The sequence below is a fragment of the Pelophylax lessonae genome, assembly GCF_965119305.1.
Source record: "Pelophylax lessonae genome assembly, chromosome: 13".
Lineage (NCBI taxonomy): Eukaryota > Metazoa > Chordata > Amphibia > Anura > Ranidae > Pelophylax > Pelophylax lessonae.
This window is the reverse complement of record NC_138780.1, coordinates 93,263,512-93,284,546: the sequence shown is the minus strand read 5'-3', so window position 1 is coordinate 93,284,546 and position 21,035 is coordinate 93,263,512. Positions and strand designations below refer to the sequence as shown.

General features: G+C 42.3%; 1 protein-coding gene across 3 annotated transcripts in view; it reads right to left on the bottom strand.

Moving 5' to 3' along the window:
• Positions 1–21,035, bottom strand: part of GANC (glucosidase alpha, neutral C) — a 183,876-nt gene that overhangs the window by 155,867 nt on the left and 6,974 nt on the right. For all 3 annotated transcript variants that reach the window (XM_082242918.1, XM_082242920.1, XM_082242919.1), the window contains exons 2-5: positions 12,583–12,709; positions 10,119–10,175; positions 9,753–9,861; positions 1,144–1,271 (exon numbers count right to left, since the gene is read on the bottom strand). In XM_082242918.1, coding sequence (XP_082099044.1) covers positions 1,144–1,271; positions 9,753–9,861; positions 10,119–10,175; positions 12,583–12,709 — 421 coding nt within the window. The remainder of the gene's footprint in view (positions 1–1,143; positions 1,272–9,752; positions 9,862–10,118; positions 10,176–12,582; positions 12,710–21,035) is intronic.

The following is a 21,035-nucleotide window of genomic DNA, read 5'->3' as shown; positions in this document are numbered from 1 at the left end:
ATACCGCAGCCCGGAAGTTATACCAGATCCGCATCCTTTTTATCTACAAGCCTGATTTTATTCTACAAAATGTGAGCGTTACTCTATGTGCAATATTAATAAAAGTTACATTACGGAGTTACACTATTGTGAGTTTTTTTCCCTTTATATATATATATATATATATGCATACCGGGCTATTATATTCATTGGGAACTACAAATACCAGACCTCCAAGGATTTTCCACCAGGTTCCTTACTGGGACACAAGCTCCTTTTGACCCTCTTAGCTATACAGCCCAGGGGTCATTTGAGTCTGGGAAGTTGAACATCCAAAGGGGGAGGATTGGCACATCCCACTGCACTGGATTGCTGGCATGATTTTGCACTTTTTTCCTGGCTCTTTTGGATTTCTTTAAACACTTGCTGATTGCACTATATATATATATTTATTGGACTGTCACGTTGAACTATTTCACATTTTTATTAGTATGATACCCTGACAAGGGGTATCCCATATGTTTTCTCTTTTCGCAATTTTTGCACATGGTTTGCACGTTGTACTTTATGATCATTTATAATTACTTGGTGTGATTATTTGTCAGTATTGTATTGTTATATCACATACCTTTTTGCGCTGTGTATTGGCACTTTGGAAATTTTCTAAACTTGTCTATCGTTTTTTTCGGCTCAGAAACGTCACAACCGATTATGGCTTTGTGCCGATTAACTGGCCAAAAAATGAAAGAACTGTCCAAATTACTGAATTTCGGCCGATTTTTCATATATGTGTATGGCTAGCATTACTTTCACTTAATTTCCAAAGCCAAGTGAAAACTCATCTTGTAAAGTGAACATGCTCTACTCCTTTAGTTTATTACCTTCATTGAATTAGCTCTAGGACAGGTCATACATTGTACAATAAGTTATAAGTAACGCTCAAGTTTTTGATCATTGCATTTGATAACTGGGCTATTCTTATCTCCTGGAAAGCAATTTTTTGGTTGTTAAAAAAATCTCACTGCACACAGGGCCCATTTGTTCCTTGATCTATGGAGGAGAGGGAAAGAATACAGTAAATAGTATCACACAGGCACAGCACAGTCTACTAGTCCAGCAGGACCTGGCATGGAAGGATTATACTTTAAAGGTATTCATTCTGACCTTTCAGTAGTTGGCTCCTTAACCAAAACATCAGGCACTTCATATCTCGGCTTTAGAGGTGAAAGCTCTTTAATTTTAATTCTAAAGATATTGCCCTCCACTGCAATGACTTGAAGTTGCAAGGGAACCTAAAAGAGAGGAGATGAATGAAATCAGAATATTGGATCAGACAAGTAAATCAGTCATAGATTTTACTATACTATCCTGACACTGAAGATGTTCTTATAACTAAAACTTTTTATAAAATCAAAGCAAGTTGTTTAAAACTTGCAAGCAGGTCAGAAAGATTTATTTTACATTTTACTGCTAAGAAGACTGTAAGCTTTATTTCATATCAAAGCACAAAGAGTAATGGTGCGCCACAACCGACAGGACCATTAAACACAACACAGGTCAGTGGAAGGGCCATAAAAGAAAAGAAGGCCGCTAACAGTTGGTGCAGTCACTTTATGTATTGTTGGCAGAGATGTATAGTAACTAAGTAGAACTACTTCACGACTGTACTTAAGTACCAAAAGGCGGTATCTGTACTTTCCTAGAGTAGATTTTTTTTCTCCTACTTCCACTTTTACTTCACTACATTTTCTCAATGAATTGAATACTTCTACTCCGATTTTTTTTTTTTGTGCTGCATAGTTACTCGTTACAATTATAAAAATTACCACTGCCAGAACAGTAGATGGCAGGTTTCATGAAGCTCAAAACGTGTATTATCAGCGCATACGAAAATAAAAGCTACTGTATACATAAATAAAAGCTGCATTTGAAATAATAAAAAACAATATGATGTTCAAACTTTTGACTTCTTTCTTTAATAACTACATAACACAGTACTTGTACTTTTACTTTCAGTACTTGAGTAGCAAAATTTTTTAAAAAAACTACTTGCAATACTTAAGTACAAAAAATGTTGAATACTTTAGTACTTCTACTCAAGTCACTTTTTGATCGAGCACTTGTACTTTTACTCAAGTATGGGTTTCGAGTACTTTATACAACTCTGGTTGTTGGTAAGGGAGTATATGGGAAATTAATCATAATAGCCATTAATATAAAAAGATTGTGTAATATCGTTTAATATCTATGTTATCAGATTTTGGAAATATTAACGTACAAAAGACAAATGTCTGCAATGAACCAGAAAGGTACAAACATATCTGTAACAGGCAAACATAGGCATACCCGTACATGTAAGTGCTTTACAGTGAGATCAGTAGAAACCATAACAATTTGGTCATAGTATATCGAAGAAAGAGGAAGAACAAATGTGCTCATAGCAGAAGCTAACCAAATACACAGGACTTTAATTAACTTAAAGCTATACTCCGATTAAAAAGTGTTCCTTTAATTCTTTTGAGCAGTGTATATTTAAAAGAGTGGTGCTTGCATCACTCTTGTTAATTCCTCCCAGAGCATCAGACCTCTTTGTTCTATTAGAGTCCCTTCTCCTGTACCAATCCAGGAGAGATGGAAGGTGTTGAGTACCTGGAAATGAGTATATACTGTATATATATATATATAGCTTGCAATTGCAGATGACAAGTATAGGTTGGGCCAGGTGTGTATTACACCTCACATATAATAAAGCTAGCCTTAACCGCTTGCCGACCGCCCACAGTATATTTACTGCGGCAGTCAGCCCCTCCTGGGCAAAGCCTAGTAGTAATACGTCACTCGCCCAGGAGCCTGCAGGGGGTGAGCGCGCGCCGCCGGAGGCGCTCTTCCACCCCCGCTCGTTCACGGGCATCCCCGCGCGAGTGAACGGCGGCTCCGATGTCCGCCGGCCATTCGCAATCTCCCGCTGGAGAGGGAGAAAGGCAGGCGGCTGATATTAACACAGCCGTCTGTCATTCTCCCTGATGTAAGAACAGAGATCATACAATCCTGCTATGTAGGATTGTATGTCTCTGTGGTTACATCACAAGCCATGCCCCTTTACAGTTAGAATCACGCCCCTAGCGACACACTTAACCCCTTTATCACTAATAAAGTTAACCCCTTCCCTGCCAGTGTAATTTTTACAGTAACAGTGCATATGTATAGCACTGATTACTGTAGTAATGTCACTGGTACTCCCAAAAGTGTAAAAAATGTCAGTCAAGGGTCTGATCTGTCCGCCGCAATGTCGCAGTCCTGCAAACAAATCGCAGATCGCCGCCATTACTAGTTAAAAAAAAAAAAAACAATAAAAATGACATAAATCTTTCCCTTAGTTAGTAAACGCAAAAACTTTTGCGCAAACCAATCAAAATACGCTTATTGCGATTTTTTTTAACCAAAAATATGTAGCAGAAAACTGGCCTAAAATGTTAAAAAATGTTGATTTTTACATTTTTTTGGGGGGAATTTCATATAAAAAAATGTGAAAAATATTGTTATTTTTTCAAAATTGACACTCTTTTTTTGTTTATAGCGCAAAAAATAAAAATCGCACAGGTGATCAAATACCACCAAAAGAAAGCTCTGTTTGTGGGAAAAAAAGGACACCGATTTCATTTGGGTACAGCATCGCACGACCGCGCAATTGTCCGTTAAATTCACGCAGTGCCGAATCGCAAAATAGGCCCTGGTCTTTGAGCAGGAAAATCCTCCGGGGCTTAAGTGGTTAAAAATGGTGAAATGACATTTTTTCCTATTCAATGCCAAAAATGATCAGTGGGGTCAGAGGTAGAAGCTAGAGAATTTTTCCAGTTTGTCCACATTTTTTGTACTGTGCAAAAGATTTCTTTTACCATTTACTGATCTTTGTCAAAATTCTCTAAAATAATCAAATTAGCAGCTGATACTTTAGACTGGGGTTTCTCAACCTTTTTTAAGTCAAGGCACCCTTTAACCACTTAAGCCCCAGAAGATTTTACCCCCTTCCTGACCAGGGCCTATTTTGCGATTCGGCACTGCGTGACTTTAACAGACAATTGCGCAGTCATGCGACGCTGTACCACAAACAGAGCTTTCTTTTGGTGGTATTCGATCGCCTGTGCGATTTTTTGATCATGCGCTATAAACAAAAAAAGAGCGACAATTTTGCAAAAATAACAATATTTTTCACATTTTTTTTATATGAAATTCCCCCGCAAAAAAATGTAAAAATCAAAATTTTTTAACATTTTAGGCCAATTTGTTTTATGCTACATATGTTTGGTAAAAAAAAATCGCAAAAAGCGTATTTTGATTTTTGTCATTTTTGTTGTTTTTTTTTTTAACGCGCAATGGCGGCGATCTGCAATTTTTTTGTGGGACTGCGACATTGCGGCGGACAGATCGGACCCTTGACTGACATTTGTGACACTTTTGGGGGTACCAGTGACATTACTACAGTAATCAGTGCTATACATATGCACTGTTACTGTAAAATTACACTGGCAGTGAAGGGGTTAACTTTTTTTGAGAGGGAGGGGTTAAGTGTGTCCCTAGGGGCGTGTTTTTAACTGTGATTGGCTGTGGCTTGAGGTGTAAGAACAGTGATCAACGGTCCTACATAGTAGAACCGTATGATCATTATTTTTACACAGGGAAGAATGACAGGCGGCTTGTTTACGTTAGCCGCCTGCCTTTCTCCCGGTGTAACGGACGATCAGGTCCGTCCGGCACACGCGCGGGGGGGGTCCGTCACCAAGCGGGAGCGCGCATCCGGCGGAGCGAGCTCGCTCTCCAGAGCCGTACAGGCTAGCGACGTACCGATACGTCACTTTGCCTGTGAGGGGCTGACCGCCGCAGTATATGTACTTGCGGCGGTCGGCAAGTGGTTAAAATGATGCTACAACCTTCTATGACATCACTGCTTGATGAAGAGGACCTCAGTCGCCTGCATAGTGTCTTTGTTTGCCCCTCTGCGTCAGCACTGGGGTCACATTAGCTGAGTTAGGGAGAGAAACTGAGGGAGAAGAGAAACATTTGAATACTAGTCAGTACCAGTGTGCAAAGGTGTATTTACTTTGGAAGAATAAATCACCTCTAACATAGAGTGTCATATGTGTCTGGATGCTGTTGCACTATGTAAAAATTAATTTTTTACATTTTAGAATGGGGAGCCTCGAGAGTGTGCATCATTTTAACCACTTGCCGACCGCCGCAAGTACATATACTGCGGCGGTCAGCCCCTCACAGGCAAAGTGACGTATCGGTACGTCGCTAGCCTGTGAGGCTCTGGGGAGCGAGCTCGCTCCGCCAGATGCGCGCTCCCGCTTGGTCACGGACCCCCCGCGCGTGTGCCGGACGGACCTGATCGTCCGTTACACCGGGAGAAAGGCAGGCGGCTAACGTAAACAAGCCGCCTGTCATTCTTCCCTGTGTAAAAATAATGATCATACGGTTCTACTATGTAGGACCGTTGATCACTGTTCTTACACCTCAAGCCACAGCCAATCACAGTTAAAAACACGCCCCTAGGGACACACTTAACCCCTCCCTCTCAAAAAAAGTTAACCCCTTCACTGCCAGTGTAATTTTACAGTAACAGTGCATATGTATAGCACTGATTACTGTAGTAATGTCACTGGTACCCCCAAAAGTGTCAAAAATGTCAGTCAAGGGTCCGATCTGTCCGCCCCAATGTCGCAGTCCCACAAAAAAATTGCAGATCGCCGCCATTGCGCGTTAAAAAAAAAAAAACAACAAAAATGACAAAAATCAAAATACGCTTTTTGCGATTTTTTTTTACCAAACATATGTAGCATAAAACAAATTGGCCTAAAATGTTAAAAAATTTTGATTTTTACATTTTTTTGGGGGGGAATTTCATATAAAAAAAATGTGAAAAATATTGTTATTTTTGCAAAATTGTCGCTCTTTTTTTGTTTATAGCGCATGATCAAAAAATCGCACAGGCGATCGAATACCACCAAAAGAAAGCTCTGTTTGTGGTACAGCGTTGCATGACTGCGCAATTGTCTGTTAAAGTCACGCAGTGCCGAATCGCAAAATAGGCCCTGGTCAGGAAGGGGGTAAAATCTTCTGGGGCTTAAGTGGTTAAAGGGTGCCTTGACTTAAAAAAGGTTGAGAAACCCCAGTCTAAAGTATCAGCTGCTAATTTGATTATTTTAGAGAATTTTGACAAAGATCAGTAAATGGTAAAAGAAATCTTTTGCACAGTACAAAAAATGTGGACAAACTGGAAAAATTCTCTAGCTTCTACCTCTGACCCCACTGATCATTTTTGGCATTGAATAGGAAAAAATGTCATTTCACCATTTTTAACCACTTAAGCCCCGGAGGATTTTCCTGCTCAAAGACCAGGGCCTATTTTGCGATTCGGCACTGCGTGAATTTAACGGACAATTGCGCGGTCGTGCGATGCTGTACCCAAATGAAATTGGTGTCCTTTTTTTCCCACAAACAGAGCTTTCTTTTGGTGGTATTTGATCACCTGTGCGATTTTTATTTTTTGCGCTATAAACAAAAAAAGAGTGTCAATTTTGAAAAAATAACAATATTTTTCACATTTTTTTATATGAAATTCCCCCCAAAAAAATGTAAAAATCAAAATTTTTTAACATTTTAGGCCAGTTTTCTGCTACACATTTTTGGTTAAAAAAATCGCAATAAGCGTATTTTGATTGGTTTGCGTAAAAGTTTTTGCGTTTACTAACTAAGGGAAAGATTTATGTCATTTTTATTGTTTTTTTTTTTCAACTAGTAATGGCGGCGATCTGCGATTTGTTTGCAGGACTGCGACATTGCGGCGGACAGATCGGACCCTTGACTGACATTTTTTACACTTTTGGGAGTACCAGTGACATTACTACAGTAATCAGTGCTATACATATGGACTGTTACTGTAAAAATTACAATGGCAGGGAAGGGGTTAACTTTATTAGTGATAAAGGGGTTAAGTGTGTCCCTAGGGGCGTGATTCTAACTGTAAAGGGGCATGGCTTGTGATGTAACCACAGAGACATACAATCCTACATAGCAGGATTGTATGATCTCTGTTCTTACATCAGGGAGAATGACAGACGGCTGTGTTTATATCAGCCGCCTGCCTTTCTCCCTCTCCAGCGGGAGATTGCGAATGGCCGGCGGACATCGGAGCCGCCGGTCACTCGCGCGGGGATGCCCGTGAACGAGCGGGGGTGGAAGCGCGCCTCCGGCGGCGCGCGCTCACCCCCTGCAGGCTCCTGGGCGAGTGACGTATTACTACTAGGCTTTGCCCAGGAGGGGCTGACTGCCGCAGTAAATATACTGTGGGCGGTCGGCAAGCGGTTAAGGCTAGCTTTATTATATGTGAGGTGTAATACACACCTGGCCCAACCTATACTTGTCATCTGCAATTGCAAGCTATATATATATATACAGTATATACTCATTTCCAGGTACTCAACACCTTCCATCTCTCCTGGATTGGTACAGGAGAAGGGACTCTAATAGAACAAAGAGGTCTGATGCTCTGGGAGGAATTAACAAGAGTGATGCAAGCGCCACTCTTTTAAATATACACTGCTCAAAAGAATTAAAGGAACACTTTTTAATCGGAGTATAGCTTTAAGTTAATTAAAGTCCTGGGATATTGATCTGGTCAGTTAAGTAGCAGAGGGGGTTGTTATTCAGTTTCAGCTGCTTTTCTATTAATGAAATTAACAACAGGGGCACTAGATGGGCAACGATGGGATGACCTCCAAAACAGAATGGTTTTACAGGTGGAGGCCACTAAATTTTTTTTCCCAACTCATCTTTTCTGACAGTTTTTCACTAGTTTTGCATTTGGCTAGGGTCAGTGTCACTACTGGTAGCATGAGGAAATACCTAGACCCTATAGAGGTTGCACAGGCAGTCCAACTCCTCCAGGATGGCATATAAATACGTGCCTTTGCCAGAAAGTTTGCTGTGTCTCCCACCACAGTCTCAAGAGCATGGAGGAGATTCCAGGAGACAGGCAGTTACTCTAGGGAGAGCTGGACAGGGCAAAAGAAGGTCCCTAACCCATCAGCAGGACCGGTATCTGCTCCTTTGTGTAAGGAAGAATAGGATGAGCACTGCCAGAGCCCTACAAACTGACCTCCAGCAGGCCACTGGTGTGAAAGTCTCTGACAATACAATCAAAAACAGACTTCAGGAGGGTGGCCTGAGGGCCCAATGTTCTCTAGTGGGCCCTGTGCTCTCTGCCCGGCACCATGGAGCTTGATTGGCATTTGCCATTGAATACCAGAATTGGCAGGTCAGTCACTGGTGCCCTGTGCCTTTCACGGATGAGAGCAGGCTCATCCTGAGCACATATGACAGACGTAAAAGGGTCTGGAGAAGCCTTGGAGAACATTTTGCTGCATGTAACATTGTTCAGCATGACCGGTTTGGTGGTGGGCCAGTGATGGTCTGAGGAGGCATATCCATGGAGGGACGCACAAACCTCTACAGGCTAGATAATGGAACCCTGACTGCCCTTAGGTATTGGGATGAAATCCTTGGACTCATTGTCAGACCCTACACTGGTACAGTGGGTCCTGGGTTCCTCCTGGTGCATAACAATGCCTGGGCTCATGTGGTGAGAGTATGCTGCCAGTTCCTGGAGGATGAAGGAATGGATACCAGGCTCCCCTCACCTAAATCCAATAGAACACCTCTGGGACATTATGTTTTAGTTCATCTGACACCACCAGGTTGCACCTAAGTCTGTTCAGGAGCTCAGTGATGCCGTGGTCCAGATCTGGGAAGAAATACCCCAGGACACCATCAATTGTCTCTAAAGGAGCATGTCCAGACTTTGTCAGGCATGCATACAAGCACGTGGGGGCCATACAAACTACTGAGTACCATTTTGAGTAGCTGCAATTAAATTTCAGCAAAATGGACTAGCCTGCTTCTTCATTTTTTCACTTTGATTTTCGGAATGTCTTTGAATTCAGCCCTCTGTAGGTAAATCATTTTCATTTCCATTAAAGATGTGGAATCCTTTTGTTCATAACACATTACCCAGTCCATATCAGTATAGATATCCAGCATGATATTTTCCTCCATTGAGGTCTGATGTGTTTTCAAAGTTTTCCTTTAATTTTTTTGAGCAGCGTATAAAACGGAGTAGATGCTGCTTCTAATTAACAAAATGGGTGCAAATGGGTGATCAGTTCCCTGTTCTGCTGTGTCTGACAGACACAGCACAGAGAAAGGATAGCTGGAGCTGCATGGTCTCTCTGCTGTCCCTGATCCCGCTCAGTTTAGAGTGGGAGGGAGGAGTGGGGTTGTTCACTCTGCATGCTGTCCTCCTGTAGTCTTATCACTACATCACAAGAGAGAGGGATGTGAGCTGCCAAGTGACAGCTCACACCCCCTGTGACAATGTCATACCTGGCAGGAATCTGTTGCAGTTTTCTATGTGGAAAACTGCTGTATTCCCTCTGCTAATTAGGAGCAGACATGCTAGTTTCTATTTCCCTCTAAAATAGAAACTGGTGCAGGCGGAGCAGATTGACACTGGTTTCCACTTGGTATGGCTCCATACATGGAGTGAAAATGTGTTGACAGGGGAATCCCTCCCACCGAGCCACTGTATTCTGTGGGGAAAACATCAAATAATCTGTAATCTGTGAGCTGCCATGTAGCCAGATGACACAACTAAACATTTAGAAATGCTCCAGGGTTTACAGTCTAGCAATCAACATTTTCTAGAAAGAACTGACCTTTGTGTCCTGATGAACTAGGTTAAGTGTAGCAATGCCATTCTCAGTTTTGAGGGTGTCCAACTGAGCCAAATATGGCGACTTGTCTGGGTGAAGAAGTTTCTGCCTCCTGCATGTGAAAGTGGAACAATACAATAAAGCCAGCGTTGTGTTAATAATATAAAGGGAAAGAAAACAGAACAATCTGTCTGGGGTTTTATTCCTCTATCTATAAATATAAATGAAGTTGTAAGATTCTGCTATAAGGTATGTTCTATATGTGCTGTTATGTGCTATACACTTACAGCTTGGTGATCATGGATTAAATACATTTACTGCCAAGTAATTACAGATTTATTTTGTAATATTTTTACTTCTAGAATATACCTGTAAAATCCAATCTGGCTGCATGTCTTAAATTTGCTCTTGTCCTCAAGCAGTACCCTAGAAATAAAAGAAAATAGCACTTTCATACACAATTTCACACACATCCCACTGACATCTCCAGTCACCAAATGTTTTCCCTTGCAGAGGTATTGGGTATTATAAAAAGGGATTAAGGCAGTTTAGACACGTGCAATTCCTTTCGGTTCAAATGTAAATTCGGATTAATTTTTGGTTTTTTGGAGACTCGGGTGTGTCTGAATCTCCAAATGAATTAGTATCAAATTTTGTTGAAATTCGTTTAGTTTATTCGTTTTCTAACGAATTCCAAATACTTGGAACAATTTGAATTTGGAACGGTTCGAAAAATGATCTACCGATTTTAATTCTGTTTGAAGAATAGCTGGTTGTTAAGGAGCGAGCCAGGAAGTCGGCCGCAGCATCCTTAACAACCACTGACTCATCAGCTGTCAGCGGGCTTCCCAACTGAGAGCTGAGATGTAAACAAAAGAATCCCGGCAATAGAAAATTCAGGTGAAGAGACAAGAACTCACTGCTCAAGGTGGTGTAATTGCCTGATGACTCACACCGGTGCACGCGTTTCACACACTGACTGTGTGCTTAATCATTACAAAGAAAAATAAATATAACATCTCAATATATACACACACAATAGAAAATTCAGGAAAAAAAAAACAGCGTGGGGTTGAATGAGCGCCCCCCCTCACCCGAAAGCACCTTGATGAGGACAAGGGCCTCTTCCCCAAAACCCTGGGCTGTGGTTGTGGGGGTCTGTGGGTGGAGGGCTTATCGGAATCTGGAAGCCCCCTTTAACAAGGGGGCCCCCAGATCCCAGGTTCCCCCCTCCCCCCATGTGAATGAGTATGGGGTACCCATTCACCAAAAAAGTGTAAAATGTGAATGGATTGGGTGGGGGGACCCAACACTGTTTTCTTTCTGAATTTCCTATTGCCAGCATTCTTTTATTTACATTTCAGCTCTCAGACTGCTGACAGCTGACGAGTCATCGGTTGTTAAGGAAGCAGGGGCTAGCTTCTTGGCCCGCTCCTTAACGCAGAATTTGAATTGGTTGATCATTTTTTGACCGATCCTAATTCAAATCGTTCTGAAAATTTGGAATTCATTAGAAAATGAATAAACAAAACTAAATTGAACGAGAAATTAACGAATCCTGAAACAAATCAGCAAAATTGAATTAGTAACATAACGAATCTATCCGAAAGGAAACAAAACAACTTTTTCCATTCTGCACATGTCTAAGGCAGTTACTCAAAGTACAAAGGTAATTTGGCTTTATTCTACTCCTTGTATGTTAGAGGGAAGTAACAACCTTGTGCTGGCAGTCACCTAGCTGGTACAGAAGGACTTGGGAAGGAACAGCACTATTCTGTCACTGGCCATACACTTATAGATTATTTTTGTCCATCCTGTGGGTTAAATAAAAGAAACCGAACAGATTCCTCCATCCATGCTAAACAACACGGATGGATGATTCTCCCCTGCTGGCTTTTGTGGGCCTGTGGCCATCAGACTATCCGACCAGCAGCTGCATTTGATTTGATGCAGGTGCTGTTCGGCTTAAAGCCCCTTTCACACATACGGACCGTTCAGATCCCCCTGTCACTTTTTCAGGTGGATCTGAACGGGTGCCCCATGTATCTCTATGGGGCAGCGGATGTCAGCGGAGACATGTCCGCTGACATCCGATCCTGTCTGTCAAATCCGGACGGATGGAAACCCTATTTTCCATCCGTCTGGCGGATCGGATGAGAATGGACAGGCGGTCCGTTCTCATGCGATTCCCCCATAGAGGACAGCAGGGATCTGACATCTCCCTCTCCGCACACAGAGCGGAGACGGAGCTGTCATCCGCCTGCTCAGCAGGGATCGGCGGATCGATCCCCAACTGAGCAGAACAGAGCCGTGTGAAAGGGACCTTAAGTTTTCTACCTGGCTCCTTCGACCTGGGTGATGCTGACAGCGGCACCCATGACTCGAATTTAAGCTGTGTCTGGTCGCCATAAAATTAATTATATGGTTCATTGACTAGTGTATTAGAAAATGTAAACGTCTTCTACATACTTTAAACAATGAGAAGGGAATCATCATGGCCATTGTGCCTTTCAGATTTTTTCTTTTTTACGTAATCGAAAGAATATAAAAAACTGCTGATAAAATGTAACAGCAGAAAACTGTTTAAAATGTACACCATACACAACTCAAACCTAAATTGACTTTACAAATTATATTAAAACAAGAATAGTATATTATTAAATCAATTTGCTACTTTCAATTGCATCAAGACTAACGCATGGACTATGAACTGTCAGTTAAGATATCAAAGGTCAAACTTGAACGATAAATGGGTTGAAATGTATTACAAAAATAAACTGTACATTTTCTCAGGTTTAGAAGTAAGTTCACATGTACCATGTGATCTACTTACCCTTCAAGAGGATCCTCTGCCTGAACAGTAAGGTTGGGGGCTGATTCCTGGGAACTCATGGCTCTGTCTAGAGATTCTCCTTTTCCTGGTTTTCTATCCTTATATGCTACAGCTGATGGTATGACACCTAGTGGACAATATTGTTATTATTGTTTATTTATAACTTATTAAAAAATGAAATTATAATCAAAAACACAAAAAATTTCTCCACACAGCCTATTTCTTCCCAACGCAAAGCAGCTAGCACAAATATGTGTTTCACTCACTTACACACTGAAAAAATTCATACAAAAATGTACAATAAATATCATCTCAAATGTAAAAATACATTTATACTGGGCACAAATGTACACAGCCAGACACGTTTGTCATAAATTCCAAAAACCTATTAAATTCTAGGCTCTTATGAGCAGTGCCCTCCTAACCCTCTTTTATTTTATTGTATTATCTACTTAATGTCTCCCTTTATATTGTAAAGCACTGTGCAGACTGTTGGTGCCATTTAAGTCCAGCATAATAATCAGCTAACCTTTTTCCCTGTAATGAGGAGAGTTGAATACAGATAGAACAAAAGAGAAGGCCAATAGGTCATTGTGTAACCCAGGATGATGAAATCCAAAATGTAACTAAACTGGCTGGGTGACTGCTGAGTGGGGATCATATTCACTAGGCTTGTCAGCTCCATCTAGTGGCCATAATGTGGTATTTTCCAAATTTAAAATTAAAACAAAAATGTGCAATATTAATCAACAATTATAACGTGTCTCTTGCGTAACAACAGATATCAAAAATCAGTTCCTCATCCCCACTAATGTGATCTAACATATATCAGTGTTATATACAGTCCCTTTAATTCAGCATTAGATATCAAATATTTGACCAATAATCAGAAATTGTCAAGTGTTCCAGAGCAGGCCGAAAAAGACGATGACCTTCACCTTCACAACTACTTGTGAGAAAAATATTTGTGCTCACTAAAGATTTGGACCTCTAAATTTTAGGAGGTCACAGTCGCACTACAATTTCAAGGGACATCACTATAGTGCGATTGTGACCTCACATGGGTTTATTCCTCTACCCATATATTATAGATGGACCTTAACCTCTGTTAACATCTGAGAGATTTGTCCTTTGCTTCTTGAAGCACAACAGTGCTGAAAATAAAGTTTCCCATTATATTAATTGCTGCGTGTTCACACCTGAGCATGAGCTTTTTTTGGGCGGAATAGTGCATTTTTGGCCCCAAAGATTTCAATAGGAGCACCTTTAACCACTTAAGCCCCAGCCCTATTTCGGACACTTTTTGTTTACAAGTTAAAACCAGTATTTTTTCCTAGAAAACTACTCAGAACCCCCAAATATTATATATTTTTTTTAGCAAAGACTCTGGAGAATAAAATGGCAGTCATTGCAATATTTTTTGTCACGCGGTATTTGCGCAGCGGTCTTTAAAACCCCATTTTTTTGGAAAATTTTTGAAAAATCACATTTCACTGCATTTAAAAAATACTAAACAGTAAAGTTAGCCCATTTTTTTTGTATATTGTGAAATATGATGTCACGCCGAGTAAATAGATACTCAACATGTTACGGTTTAAAATTGCGTGCACCCGTGGAATGGCGACAAACCACGGTCAATAGAAATCTCAATAGGCGATGCTTTAAATTTTTTTAACGATTACCAGTTTAGAGTTAGAGTGTAGCTCTTTTTTTTTAAATTATTGCTCACGCTCTTATTACAGTTTTTAAAAAAAAATAAAAAATCTGATCACTTTTATTGCTGTCACAAGCAATGTAAACATCCCTTGTGACACCAATATGCAGTGACAGGTACTCTTTATGGAGGGATCGAGGGTCTAAAAGACCCTCCACCCCTCCACTACACTTCCATGTATGCAAAACGCCGAAAACTGAGTTTTTGCATACAGCCATTTTTTAAATTTGCTGCCTTTTGCCGCACAGTAACCCGGAAGTGACGTCATGGACGCCGCCTCCGGGTTACGTCATCGGAGACCCGATCAAAGCCATTTCCGGCTTTGATCGGGACTCCATCCAGCCGGCGGACGTCCCGGCTAAAGTCCCGTTAAAAGTCACTGAAGGCGGCGGGAGGGGGGGGACGTCCCCTCCCGCTCACCCGGGTAACGATCAAGCGGCTCCTGAGCCGCATCGGTCGTTACAGACGGAAAGCAGACCGTTGGCACTAAACCACAGTACTGGGATGATGCCTCTAGCTAGAGGCATCATCCCGGGATAACCCCGCAAAGTTACCTGACGTATATATACGTCAGTTTGCGGTAAGTGATTAAATGTATGACAAAGCTGTTTTGCCAACCCCCAATTACTGCCTTTACTGACAAAACATGAAAAATTCAGTCCAGATGAGAGCCACATTCACCCCAGACTCCTCAATGATCCAAAACACACTGCAAAAGCAACCCAGGAGCTTTTGAAGGAAAAGAAGTTGAATATTCTGTAATGGCCGAGTCAATCACCCGATCTCAACCCAAATTGCATTTCACTTTCTGAAGGCAAAACTAAAGACAGAAAGACCCACAAACAAAGAACAACTGAAGACAGCTGCAGTTAGAGCCAGGCAAAGCATCAGAAAGGAGGAAACCAAGTCTTTAGTAATGGCCATGGGTTCCAGACTTCAGGCAGTCATTGCCAGTAAATAGAGATGAGCTCGGGCATGTTTGAGTTCCTACGTGCCCGATCCCGCCAGGAAGCTGGCACTGCACTCCGCTAATCACAGGCAGTGATACATTTCCCCTTCTGTGCAGCTGTGGATCTGGAAATGTCTCACTGCCTGTGATTAGCGGAGTGCAGTGTCGGCTTCCTGGCGGGATCGGGCACATGCAAACTCGAACACACCTGAGCTCATACCTGCCAGTAAAGGATGCTCAACAAAATATTAAAAATTAACATTATTTATGATTATATTCATTTGTCCAATTACATTTGAGCCTCTGAAAATGGGGGGAATGTGTATAAAAATGGTTGCAGTTCCTAAAATTTGTACTTGATATTTTTGTTCAACCCCTTGAAATAAAGCTGAAAGTCTGCACTTCAAATTCATTAAAATTGTTTTTTTTTTTTATTTTATTCTGGTGGCATACAGAGCCAAAAGTATGAAAATTGTGCCTGTCTCCAAATAGATACTGACCCAGGGCTTTTTTACAGCTGGAACTTGGTGGAACTCAGTTCCTCCACCTCTGGCTCAGGCGCTCTGTTCCCTGTTCACCACTATTACTAGTAAACACAAGTCCGGCTTCTGTGTTTACAAGTGACAGAGGCAGAGACACCTACAGTGTGTGGGGAGGTATTAGAGAAGAAAAAGAGTGAAAGTGAGATGTGCATCTGTGGAAGAAGGCTTAACTCTGAATTTTGTGTGTAACACCCCCAACCCCCCCAACTCTGCACTCTGTACTTACTATCAGGGCCGGGACAAGGGGTGGGCGGAAGGGACGGCTGCCCTGGGCACTGTGGTATATGTGAGGTGAGGGGGCACCACAAGGAGATTGGGGGGAGATTCATGTTGGAAGGTGGAATTTGGGGGCAGCAGGAGGTAAGTATTGCTTTAGGAGAGGAAGTTTGGGAGTGGTGATTTAGGGGGATTTGTGTTAGGAAGGGGGGTGGGGGAAGAAGGTTTGTGCTAGATGGGGGGATTTGGGGGGAATTTCTGCTGGGAGGGGGAAATTTGAAGTGGGGGAGAGAAGATGTGTAAAAGGAGGGCGCAATATAGGGGTAAAGGATTTGTGGTGGGGGGGTACATTTTCTTGGGGGGTGGGGGCATTTGAGCCAAGGGGATTTGGTGAATGAGGGGGGGGGGTATTTCAGCAGGGGGGCGATTTTGTACTTGGAGGGGGGGGGGATTTATGCTAAGGGTGTAATCATGCAGATTAATGCTCAGTGTTTTTGTGGGGGGATTTTTGCTGAAACATGATGCTCATACATCTTTGGGGGGGGGTTGTTTAGCATGTTCGCCCTGGGCTCTAGATGACCTTATCCCAGCACTGCTTACTATGTACTGTACTATGCCTTCCTGGTATTTAATGCCCCTTTAAGACCCTTCCACTGTTAGTGAAATTTGACCACACCCACTATTTGATGCGGTTTGAAGGGTCTGTTTGTAGGTGGGGAAGGAAGGCTTTGGGGGGGGGGGGTCGTGATTGAATCCCTGCCCCTATTTCATGAGAAGAAAAGCCCTGTACGGACCTAACTGGCACACCATGCTGCCCGATCCAAGGCCTAGCTCAGCAGTTCTCTAATTGGCTGGCTCTGGAACTGCACATGTGAAGTTCAGAGTTGTCTACATGGAGATTTTTTGAGGGCACTTTTCTCCTGTAGACATTCATGGACAGGAGACAAGAGCCTGTAATTTACAAACTGTCTGTAAATTTATGGACAGTTGGCCATACTGCTCTGCTGTCCATGGTCGGCTGTTGGCTTTGACAGTTTCTGGTGGGATAGCTCAGGCGGGTTCAGACTTGTGTCCAAACACACCTGAGCTCATCCCTAATAACCATCAGTCTTCTCCTCCTAGCAACCTCTGTGAACTAAATGGACGATTCAGGAGTGTCCATGCTGGATGTGGAGACTTTCATCCATCTGCTGAGTACCCACAAGAATCTCTAAGACCCCATTGTTGCCCATTACAACAATCATGGCAACCAGCAGAGGGACTGGGCAACGACATGGCAAATGAGGTTTAACGTAGAGAAGTGTAAGGTTTTGCACTTGGGGACTAAAAACATAAAAGCACAATACACGTTAGGAGGGGAACCCTTGGGGGAATCAAAAATGGAGAAAGATCTGGGAGTCTTGGTAGATGATAGACTAAGCAATAGCATGCAATGTCAAGCGGCAGCTGCCAAAGCAGGCAGAATATTAGCATGCATAAAGAAGGGGATGTATTCCAGAGATAAGACTATAATCCTACCACTTTATAAAACTCTGGTCCGACCGCATCTGGAGTATTCCGTCCAGTTCTGGTCGCCAGTCCTCAGGAGGGATGTGTTGGAGCTGGAGAGAGTCCAGAGAAGGGCAACTAAACTAATTAGGGGATTGGAGGACCTTAATTATAAGGAGCGTCTGCAATCGCTTGATTTATTCTCCCTGGAGAAGAGACATCTGAGGGGGGACATGATAGCAATTTATAAATATCTCAATGGTGATCTCAGCATAGAAAAAAAGTTATTCAGTCGGAAGGATTGCATGAGGACTCGAGGGCATACAATGCGATTAGAAGAGAAGCGTTTTAACCTCAGGCAACGAGGGGGGTTCTTTACTGTTAGGGCTACAAGATTGTGGAATTCTCTACCACAAGAGGTGGTTTCTGCGGGTAGTATGGTGGCTTTCATAAGACTCTTAGACGTACATCTTAAGGATCAGAACATTCAGGGGTATGCAAGATGATTACAGCCACACACACCTACACAGGTTGAACTGGATGGACTATTGTCTTTATTCAACCTCACCTACTATGTAACTAAGTATGTAACTATAACTGGGAAGAAACGGGCATGTCGGAAATGGTTTAAGAGTAGTGATGTCGCGAACCTAAAATTCGCCGTTCGCGAACGGCGAACGCGAACATCGGCAAATGTTCGCGAACCGGCGAACCGGGCGAACCGCCATAGACTTCAATAGGCAGGCGAATTTTAAAACACACAGGGACTCTTTCTGGCCACAATAGTGATGGAAAAGTTGTTTCAAGGGGACTAACACCTGGACTGTGGCATGCCGGAGAGGGATCACGCAAAAAAAAGTTCTTAAAAATTATAATTTTTTGATAGAGAGCCAATTATTGGAAAAATTAAAAAAAAATAAAAATAAAAAATTTCTTTGGATTTAGCATCTGGCGGGTCTAAAAAGTGTACCTGTGAAGTTTCAGCTCTGTAGCATGTCCAGAACCCCTAAAAAACAGCATTTTTCTTATATTTTCAGGAATATGGCTTCTCTGCGGCTGGCTTTTTCTCTTGCAGGCATTTATCAGGCATTTTTTTAGGCAGGCATGTCATTTTTTGTATTTAGTGTCTGGGGGGTCTAAAAAGTGTACCTGTCAATTTTCAGCTCTGTAGCATGTCCAGAACCCCTAAAAAACAGCATTTTTCTTATATTTTCAGGAATATGGCTTCTCTGCGGCTGGCTTTTTCTCTTGCAGGCATTTAGCGGGCATTTTTTTAGGCAGGCATGTCATTTTTTGTATTTAGTGTCTGGGGGGTCTAAAAAGTGTACCTGTCAAGTTTCAGCTCTGTAGCATGTCCAGAATCCCTAAAAAACAGCATTTTTCTTATATTTTCAGGAATATGGCTTCTCTGCGGCTGGCTTTTTCTCTTGCAGGCATTTAGCGGGCATTTTTTTAGGCAGGCATGTCATTTTTTGTATTTAGTGTCTGGGGGGTCTAAAAAGTGTACCTGTCAATTTTCAGCTCTGTAGCATGTCCAGAACCCCTAAAAAACAGCATTTTTCTTATATTTTCAGGAATACGGCTTCTCTGCGGCTGGCTTTTTCTCTTGCAGGCATTTAGCGGGCATTTTTTTAGGCAGGCATGTCATTTTTTGTATTTAGTGTCTGGGGGGTCTAAAAAGTGTACCTGTCAAGTTTCAGCTCTGTAGCATGTCCAGAACCCCTAAAAAACAGCATTTTTATTATATTTTCAGTAATACGGCTTCTCTGCGGCTGGCTTTTTCTCTTGCAGGCATTTATCGGGCATTTTTTTAGGCAGGCATGTCATTTTTTGTATTTAGTGTCTGGGGGGTCTAAAAAGTGTACCTGTCAAGTTTCAGCTCTGTAGCATGTCCAGAACCCCTAAAAAACAGCATTTTTCTTATATTTTCAGTAATACGGCTTCTCTGCGGCTGTCTTTTTCTCTTGCAGGCATTTATCGGGCATTTTTTTAGGCAGGCATGTCATTTTTTGTATTTAGTGTCTGGGGGTCTAAAAAGTGTACCTGTCAAGTTTCAGCTCTGTAGCATGTCCAGAACCCCTAAAAAACAGCATTTTTCTTATATTTTCAGTAATATGGCTTCTCTGCGGCTGGCTTTTTCTCTTGCAGGCATTTATCGGGCATTTTTTTAGGCAGGCATGTCATTTTTTGTATTTAGTGTCTGGGGGGTCTAAAAAGTGTACCTGTCAAGTTTCAGCTCTGTAGCATGTCCAGAACCCCTAAAAAACAGCATTTTTCTTATATTTTCAGGAATACGGCTTCTCTGCGGCTGGCTTTTTCTCTTGCAGGCATTTATCGGGCATTTTTTTAGGCAGGCATGTCATTTTTTGTATTTAGTGTCTGGGGGGTCTAAAAAGTGTACCTGTCAAGTTTCAGCTCTGTAGCATGTCCAGAACCCCTAAAAAACAGCATTTTTCTTATATTTTCAGGAATACGGCTTCTCTGCGGCTGGCTTTTTCTCTTGCAGGCATTTATCGGGCATTTTTTTAGGCAGGCATGTCATTTTTTGTATTTAGTGTCTGGGGGGTCTAAAAAGTGTACCTGTCAAGTTTCAGCTCTGTAGTATGTCCACAACCCAAAAAAAACATCATTTTTCTTATGATTTTTAGTAGAAAACTAATGCAGTGTCTTTCCAGCTGTCTTTTTTTCTTTCTGGCAAGCTGAAATATGATATGCCAAGGCAAACATGCCTATCAGTTGAGCTATGACACAGACAACACTGCACACATGGGGAAATATGTAAAACAAAAAACAGGAAAAGGAAATTAGGTGACGGTCACAAAACATGATATTGTGATTGGCCAAATAAAAAGTCACCTCGCGATGAGGTCGCGCCAAAGTCGCGCTAAGTCGCGCCAAAGTCGCACTGGAAGCGACGCTACTTTAGTGGTAGCGGCAGTGTAAACCAGCACTAAAACATCCAGTGTGTGAATACGATCAGGTATGATGTTTTATCGGTCAAGTAGTGTAAGGGTTACGCCCGTCGCCCGCTTCACAGTGACAGACCAAACTCTGACAGACCAAACTCCCCGTTTAACAGTCAGTCAGTCCATTTGCACAACCGCAAACTCCCAATTTGCACAAGGTTGGATACCAAGCTAGCCATGTCCCGTTCCTTGTCCTCACTGACATCATTGAAGGTCTCTTCCTCCACCCAGCCACATACAACACCAAGGGTCCCCGAAAGGTGAGAACAAGCCCCCTGGGACGCCTGCTGTGGCTGGTATTCCACCTCCTCAAAGCCACCTTCCTCCTCTGACTTCTCTTCTTCAGACTCCTCTCTCTGCGTTGCCACAGGTCCAGCAATTGACAACGACAAGGCTGCTTCTGGTGGTGATGAGGACCACAACTCTTCCTCTTCATGCTCATCTACAGCCTGATCCAGTACTCTTCGCAGGGCACGCTCCAGAAAAAACGCATATGGGATGAGGTCGATGATGTTGCCTTGGGTTCGACTGACCACCAGGGTTGTCATCTCCGCAAAAGGACGCATGAGCCTACAGCC